This window comes from Ailuropoda melanoleuca, chromosome 15, assembly GCF_002007445.2.
Source record: "Ailuropoda melanoleuca isolate Jingjing chromosome 15, ASM200744v2, whole genome shotgun sequence".
In the NCBI taxonomy this organism is placed as follows: domain Eukaryota; kingdom Metazoa; phylum Chordata; class Mammalia; order Carnivora; family Ursidae; genus Ailuropoda; species Ailuropoda melanoleuca.
The window spans coordinates 33,345,863-33,354,310 of record NC_048232.1 but is presented as its reverse complement, the minus strand read 5'-3'; the positions used below and the strand labels follow the sequence as shown (position 1 = coordinate 33,354,310).

The following is an 8,448-nucleotide window of genomic DNA, read 5'->3' as shown; positions in this document are numbered from 1 at the left end:
CAGCATCTGTTGACTAGGGCAAGACATAATTCTCAATCTGCCAAATTAAGGGTAGCTCCCACCACCCTGGGACCCAGCCCAGAAGCTCCAATGAGACCTATCCTGCTTCCCAATGGCAACACTATTTTCTTCTTTCAAGACTTTGTCATGAGCCACTCTTCTGACTATTTTCACGACCCAGGGAAATCTGGATTCTCCGGCTTTAGGTTGTTGTAGGGAAGGCTGAAGTCCCCTACACCACAAAGCAAGATTCACTGACCTACTGACAGACCTGTGAAGAGATGTGGGATTTCCAGCTAGGCATTCTCACATACTCCTACCAAATAAGAAGCTACATTTTCAAAGATTGTTTGATTTGGCCTTGTCCTGGTTTTATCCTCAGAATCTGAGTTATCTTAAGTGGAAATATTGTAGGTAGTCAGACACCTGTTTTTTAATGCTTTCTAAGAATATAAACATGTACCTCACACAGGTAAAGTGAACGAGTAGTGGTAAGGGGAAAACAACAGACCTCAACAGACTTCTGCTTGGCCATGATGATGGAAGGCCTACAGCTGACATAGGAGCAAATTAGGAACTCTCTAAGCTCACGACTGATGCTTTGAGGGCTCAGGTGGGTACACTGGGACACAGGTGGAGCTATGAAACATATAGGTGGGGGATCTGTATGAGTCACAACAGTTGACAATTTTGCTTATGAGAGAAGGGACTGAAGCCAAAGATGTGCAAAACTTGACACAACGTGGTTGGTAATGCATCAGATCTTCCTGGAAGCAGACTTAGTAAATTCTTACCTTGAGAGAAATGGGGTACTTTTTTCCTAAACATCTCATTTCTAAAGATCTGTGTTCCATTAAACTCCCAACTGTCTCCAGACAGGACCAATCACAAATTAAAAAAAAATTTTAAAAGCATAGACAGCAAACAAAAATTCCCAAAGTGAAAATCTACAACTCTAGCAGACAAGGGGTAAGAAAATAACTGGGGATGGGGCTGTGTGAGGAGGTACACGGAGGCCTATTTTAGCTTATAACTGCTTCCTGAGTCTGTCTCTCCCTAGAGTTGTCAGCCCCAGGGCTTCCTCTGTTACAGTTCTTTCTTAGGACTCGTATGCAGTGAATCTCTTCCTTCCCAGGAGGGAACCTGAGAACCCTACATGGTTCCCTAGACAGCACTTTCCACTTCCACTCTAAGTTTCCTCTCTACTACGTTTCTCCTATTCTGCTCATTGCCTCCCAGATCTCCCCACCTAGGCCTATGTCCTTCTCTCTAACCTTCTCGACAAAACCCCCGAGTCCCTTGCTTTTTTGCCCAGGTACCCCCTCTACTTCTCCTTTCTCCACTCTGTCTCTCTGTTCTACCCCAGCCATACCCCACTGAGAAGCCTCGCGCACCCAGCTCCTGGCTGTCCTCGGTCCTCTGCACTGACCCCGTCTCCCGCCTTTTTAGGTCCCCTTGACTCTCCGTTACCTTCCCCTAAACCTTAAGCGTCGCGCCAACCTCCCACACCACCCGGGCCAGCTTCCTCCCCTTGAGCCACAGCCCAAGTGCCTACACCCTCTTCCCGCCAGCCCCCCGCCCCCGTCTCCCCTCACTTCACGCCCAAGCCCATCAAACCCCCCCCATCACAGCCGTCCCCCCTCCCCCGAACAACTTCCGGTCCCACTACCAGGCGACAGGCGGCGTGGCCGAACACCGAGCGTCCCCAAGCCGGGGAGACTGCTGGGGAAACGGGAAAAGAGCTAGGGGAGAGTAGCCGAGCGCCGAAAGATTCAAGTCGGAGAAGGGCGGTCGCGTGCGGAGGGTAACTCAATGACTGCCCCTTCATCTGCATCTGATTTGCAAACTAGGTGCCCATTGGACACCCCCACGTGCCCTGGCACATATGCCCCTAGTGCCAAGTTTTGCCCTGCCCCTACTAAGAGAATACTGTTTTTAACCTCTTAGCATTCTTTGCCTTTCCTGCCAAGTGTAGGAATGGGGATTACAAAATCTCTCTTGGAGGTATTCTGAGGTCGGTCATCTAAGCAACGCTACGGATGCTGGCCAACCTCAGAGAAGGAACTCCCACTTCTTGACGGCCCTGCACCAGCTTCCCTTCTCTCTTCCCTCCACCTGGTTTTGGATTATCTCACTACATATCCCAGTACCCACCTCCCCCCTGCAACATGCTCAGGCTCCAGCCTCAGACAGTCCCAAGAGTCATAATCTTTTTTCAGAGTTGTAGGCTTAAACACTTTATTGATGTATTTAGAAAAGTGGAACTCTAAAGGGGCAGGATTTCACCCCTCACAACCCCTGGCAACTCAGAAAGTCCGTAGAAAGTTGTACACACACTTTTCTTACACATATCTGCACACATTCTCTGAAGACTCCAAGAAGAAAAGCAAAATAAGTGGTAATATACATTAGAAGAGGAGGTGGGGTAGGAAGAGAAGAATGCTTGTTTACAGAATTTCCCCCCTTCTAGCCCCCTGCTCCAACAGCTCTCAGCTTCTGGCACAATAGGAGTTATGTAACATAGTGTCAAAGGAGAGCTGGTGCTTGCATGGAAATGTGCAATGTGTGTATCTATGTGTGGTTTAGGAAGGCATAGTACAGGGTTGTGATCCAAGAAGATGATGAAAGGAAAGGTTCTTCTATGGTAACGAGGGCAAAGGATGGGTATGGAAAGGGTTGAGAAAATGATTCTGGGAGTAGGTAATTCCATTTCACCTTCTCATGGGGTGACATGGATGTGGACACGGTGCCAGGCATTGCTGAGCACACCTCGCAGGTTCCAGATTGGGGCTACTGTGTCTGGTTGCACATTGTAGCTGTCATCTACAGCCTTACAAACAATGTTCAATTCCTTTTTCCCAGCTGGCACAGGGGCTTGCAGCTGCCATAGCCTCCAGGCCCAGGCCTTCCGGGGACACTGTTCCTCTCCATCCAGCTCTGCCACCTGCCAGGTTAGGCCCCCATCCAGAGACACATCCACCCTGACCACAGCCCTCCCACCACCACTCCATGCATAGCCTTTGATAGTCACCTCCCCTGATTGTACCGTCTCCCCATCCTTGGGCTCTGTGATGGCCGACTGGACAGGAAGTTCCTGAATAGATGGAGCTGAGTCAAAATCTACTGTGTCCCAGTCCACAGACGGAGAGAAGCCTTTGTAATCCCGCCGTTGCCAGTGACTGTAACTTTCCTCTGGTTCTACACTCACTTTGCCCAGCCATTTGACATGGCGGGCACCCACCACACCAGGAACCACCACCCGCACAGGGAAGCCATGGTCACGAGGCAGAGGCTGCCCATTCATCTCATATGCCAGCAGGACCTCAGCTTCGGGGTCCATGGCCCGAGCCAGAGGGATGGATGCTCCGTAGGCAGTCCCTGTGGGGTCTGAGTCCAGTCCCTCAAAGCAGACATGGGCCTCAGTTCCACAGAGTTGGTGACCAGCCTTGGCTAACACATCACAGAGACGTGCCCCAGCCCAGCGTGCAGTGCTAATGGCCCCTGTATTCCACTCCAGACCTTTTACTTCTTTGATCCGAGTCATCTCAGAGCGTCGATTGCCGGCACACTGAAGAGTGATTGTGATCTCGTGCTTGGGGAACTGGTACAAGTCATCCAGGGATAGGCACAGTGACTGACACCCAGGTGGCCCTACTACATGCAGGCGATAGGTTTCTGGGTCCAGGTTAGGTACAGGCAGATGGTTCCGGGTGAAGAAGATAGGGTTAGGTGTGATATAGTTTTCTGTCAGCAGTTCAGGGGGGGGCTCTGCATTAAAGGGGCGCTGGCTATTGACCTTCAGGGCTGGGTGACGTACAGGATCATCAGCATAAGGGTCAGAGGTCTTCACGGTGGAGGGCGCCTTGTCTTCAGGGCTCAGCTCCCCGACTTTGTACTGAGCCAGTATCTCACGCACGTGGGACTGGTCATGAACGGCATAGAGGGCCCAGAAGGGCTCTAGAGGACCCCCTGCTGCTAACATCAGCTTTGACGGCCCCCCTGGGTGTAGGTCCACAAATTCTGTAACATCAAACACCTCACAGCCCAGAGTCACCCAGATCCTAGTCTCACGGCTGCTGTGAGATCTCACTTCCTCTCTCGTGTATATGTGTGGTGACTTCTCAGCAGCCTGCAGGCAGGGCAGGGGTAAGGCAAAAATAAACATAAATAGTAAGAAGGAATCACTCTAGCTCACTCTGACCCAATCCATAAAGTCATGGCCGCTGTGAAACAGAGGTAGCGGACTCCACCTTTACTCTGCAGGAAGATAGTATCACCATGGCCTCTGTGTTAGTAGTCTGGGTTGGCTGGGTAGCTTACTAGGGCCCCTCTGTCTGACAGTGAAGTCCCTTCCTTCCCTACTTACCCTGCACTGGTGGTCATGATAGGCCAACACTGCACCCAGGCCTAGCAGAGTCCCCATGACTCTCCATCCCCTAGTGCTGGAGTTATCACCAGAGAAGGCAAGGCTGGGGCACTGGGGCTGAAGTGAATCATTTGTAGAGCAGGCCCGAATGCAGAGCCTTGAGGGGACTGACTGGAGCCTGGAAGAGAGAGAGATCTTAGTAGCACAGTTCCGATCATATGAAAGAGATAGTGAAGGCCTAGGGTTTACCAGGTTGGCCAGTGGTTCCTTCAGCTGGGACTTTGTTTGTCCAGGGATGGGTGGGGCAAATGGGTGAGTTATGGCTTTCCCTTTCCTCCCTGGTAGCCACAATCTCAACTATCTTATCTGGTAGGTAAAACATCAAAAAGATACTGGGGGTGGGAGATATGGGCTAGGAGACGAGTTCTTGGATTGGATGGTCTACCTGCAGGCCTGTCGGAGTCGTGGGATCACAGCCCTGTGCAGCAGCATTGTGGCAGACCTGTGGGGAAAAGATTCTAGGATCAAGATAGGGAGTTCTGGAAGGGAATGACATTAGGGCAACTTGAGGAAACTGGTAGAAGGAAGACAGAGACAGTAAACAGGGAGCTCGCTGGGCAAATGAGACTTCTTCTGTGGTAATGGGGCCAAAGGATGGGAGTGTGTGTGTGGGGGGGGGAGTGTCCAAATGGGTCTTTAGAGAAAACCTAAAGGACTTCAGAGAGACTATGCTCACAGGATGGAAGGGAATGGGGCCGGAGGGAGAAGGTTGGTCTTCTAGAATCACTTATCTCCCATCCTCCATTCTTTGTCCACTACAGAGAACAATGTTCAGGGCCAAGGGCCTAAAGGGCAGAAGCCAAAATATCTACAGCCCAGATATTGCTGGTTTATTATTTCCGAAGTCAGTACAGGACGACTGAGGGGCAAACTAACTTAGATAGGGACAAAAAGGTGAAAAAAGGTAGTGGTAGCCTAATGGGTTGAATGAGCTCAGATTCTGGAGTCGAACTGTTTTGGGTTTGTGAAACCGGCCCTGCCGTTAACCAGTCCCATTGCCTGGGCAAGATATCAAGACTTTCAGAACTGCGTCCTCATCTATGAAATGAGATCTACCTAGCGGAGTAGCTGTGAGGAGCAAACAAGTAATAACGTTGTCTTTGAAAGCCTTTCAGTCCCCTCCTTTCCTCTTCCAACCCTAGGAAAAAAGAAAATAGAACCCAGCTGGGAACTGGACCCCAACCCAGGGTCCCCGCCCTTACCTTGTCTATGCCATTCTTGTGAACTCCGCAAATTGGGAAGTTAATGGCCACAGTGTCAGGGGATGGGCTAGAGAAGTAATTTTTCCACTCTGCCCTGCAAGCAGTTCCTTCCTCAGAGCACTGAGCAGATCACTGACCCCATCACTGACCCCAGGAATGCCAAAATAGAGAAGAGTGACAAAAGTCCCAATTGCTGGTGAAATGCTAAAGAAGGGGGCACGCAGGGAAACTGTGAGGGCAATACGAGAGGAGCAGAATCTGCATTTTAACCCTGGGCCATGGGATCCTCCCTCTCCCTCCCACCTGCCCTCAATGCCAGCAGTCCACTTGTAATAACCAGGCTGGAGTGCTGCAAGTAGGGCTGACTTACAGGCGAACTTGGTCAGCCCAGTGTCCCAGGCTTGGGAGAAGCAACCTTCTGCTCCCAAACAGATGCCACACGCCTTGTGCGGGTGGTGGCCCCTCACTCCGCAGGGGCACTTTAGGTAGGAGGATACATCCAGCTCCAGAGCACAAGCACCCAGTCCCATGCCACTGCCCAGCTGCTGGCACAAGTGTCTCGTAGCAACATACCGCGCCCCCAGGAGCAGCTGGGCAGCGGGAGTGGACGTGGTACTGGCAGTTTTTGTTCGAACCCCCGGGGTTCGGAGCACTCCCGGGTCCCAAGGCTCCGGCCATCGCCCAGGTTACCAGCCCTTCCTTCACCTCTTCCCTCTCCCAGCCCCTAACCCCCTTACCAGGTCCGGCGTCTCCTTGGCGGCTGATTACCCGCCCCGCTCCAGAAGACTGCTGGCAAAGGGGCGGGGCCAGCACCGTGACGTTGGTGCGGAGTGAAGGACCACTTTCGTGTCTCGGCTCGTCCCCCAGCCATTGGCTGACCGCGGCCGCCTCCCAGCTGCTGTGCCCGCCTCCTGAGGCTGAGGCAGGCGGGGCGCCACGAGGGCTCGGAGCTAAGACTGGCTGTTTTTTGTTTCTATCCCCGCTCCACAAAGAATGGGATCCTCACTGTTGTCAGAAACCGAGCAATGGAAGGTGACAAGGACTCCAAAGGTTGGGCTGAAGGTGGGAAGTTTTGAGATGTCCCCGCCCTGCCCCTACAGCTGGGACACAAGGTCCCTTCACTGAAGAGGCCTCAAATCCAGCCGGCTTTCTCCCGGCAGTGAGCTCCGCCTCTACCCTGTTTTTGACAAACGTCTGTGTTGCAACTACAACAGCCCTGTTTGTCTTTTAGTGAAAACAAGGTCAAACGCTCAATTCTCTTATACCCAACAGGAGAAGAAATGAAGCCTAAATAGTGGTTCAAAGACTCTGAGATCCCTCGGACTTCTTTTCTTCCCAAATTATGGAACCAACAATAGCCATTTTTTTTTCTTAGTTAAGTCAATTAAAAAATCATTGGTCATAACGAGAGCAATAACATTTTAACACCTCAAAGCAGGAAGATTATAATCGCTCATAATCTGAGAGTAGAGAGCACTAAAACGTGTGCAATTAGCCTTTATCTCTTGGTGCCAGACTGAAAACTTACTGTTATTGGCTGGCTGTGAACCCGGGGCAAACGTATCCACACTGCCCTCTAGAGTTCAGAAGGTTGAACTACAACCTTACTTTAAGTGAAGGTCTTCATCTTTAATTTTGGAAGATCACTTCCTCTCTTTCTGCTCTCCTAAAGTGAACTAGAGCTTTTACCAGAAATCAAGGAACCTTGGAGGGAGTACTAAGAGATAGAAGGAAAGGGGAATTGGCAGGGAAAAGGTGATTTTGGCCCAGAGGTTTCTGGAAATAGAAAGAATTCCAACTCAGCTGTGTTCAATTAAATCTTCGGAGAGGTGTGGTATCCAACCTATCCTACCAGCCTTGAAAAATAGGCTCAGCCCAAGGATACAGAGAAATCAGTTAGGGACTGTCTGAAGCCACAGGATAAGACTTCTCCCTAATAACAGTGTCACATTGTGTGCCCCACACATATTTCACATAATTGACCTTTAAACCTCAACTTTTCTTCATTTTACAGAAGAAGAAACTGAGGCAGACAGCAGCTAAGTAACTTGATCAAGGCCACGGTTCGTAAGTTGGCAGATGGGACTGCAATGCCAGCTCTGTTTGACACCAGTCCTCTTTCCTGTCCTTCTGCAACCATACCAATCTTTCTCCGTATCATTCTCCCCCATCCACCTCCACTTAGACTGTGATGGACTGAAGGGTTTCAAGTACAGTAGCAAACAAGAGCAGATCTAGGAGAAATTTTCCTGTTGAGGGAGAAGCCACATGATCACTTAAAAACACAAATTTAATGATTTCTTTAACCTTCTTTAGGTCATGGACCCCTCTGAGATACTAACAACGCAATGCACCCTTTCCCTGGAGAAATGCACATAAACTTTTGCATAATACCTCAAAGAATTCATAAATACCACCTCTCCCTCCAGTCTCATCAGTTGTCTGCCCACAGATCCATAGAAACCCCCCTCCCCCACCAATATATATTCCATAAAGAGGCCTACAAAAATAAGCTAGGTCAGATTTGATGAGCTCTCTAGTGGCCTGGGAATAGGAGTTTAATAGCAATAAAGGGAGTATTTTCCAAATTGGGCTATGTCATTATTCAAGAAAAGATTAAAGGGAATAAGGAGATACCGAGATGTAGGAGAAGGTGTGTGTCTGATTCAATAAAACATTGGATGGCCTTTCTTCCAAATTTCTTGTACCAGACAGACAAATAGCAAAAAAAAGAAAAAAAAAGAAAAAAAAAGGATAAAAGAGAAAAGAAAAAAAGAAAGAAAAAAAGAAGAACCAACACTCCAATACACTTTTCTTTTC

The 8,448-nt window shown here is 49.8% G+C and overlaps 1 protein-coding gene across 3 annotated transcripts; it reads right to left on the bottom strand.

Annotated features, from left to right (window-relative positions):
• Positions 1 to 2,228: 2,228 nt before the first annotated feature.
• SUOX (sulfite oxidase) lies at positions 2,229 to 8,347 on the bottom strand. Of its 3 annotated transcripts, XM_019796146.2 has the most exons (5): positions 6,366 to 6,414; positions 5,483 to 5,564; positions 4,812 to 4,868; positions 4,367 to 4,544; positions 2,229 to 4,129 (listed from the first exon to the last, which is right to left on the bottom strand). In XM_019796146.2, exons 3-5 carry the CDS (start codon positions 4,856 to 4,858, stop codon positions 2,720 to 2,722), a joined length of 1,635 nt encoding a protein of 544 aa, XP_019651705.1. In that variant the 5' UTR covers positions 4,859 to 4,868; positions 5,483 to 5,564; positions 6,366 to 6,414; the 3' UTR covers positions 2,229 to 2,719. The 3 variants fall into 3 exon arrangements, with proteins under 3 accessions (XP_019651705.1, XP_002916105.4, XP_011219002.1); XM_002916059.4 differs by lacking the exon at positions 5,483 to 5,564 and having other exon boundaries at positions 6,366 to 8,347; XM_011220700.3 differs by lacking the exons at positions 5,483 to 5,564; positions 6,366 to 6,414 and adding an exon at positions 5,629 to 6,353.
• Between the last annotated feature and the right edge of the window lie 101 nt (positions 8,348 to 8,448).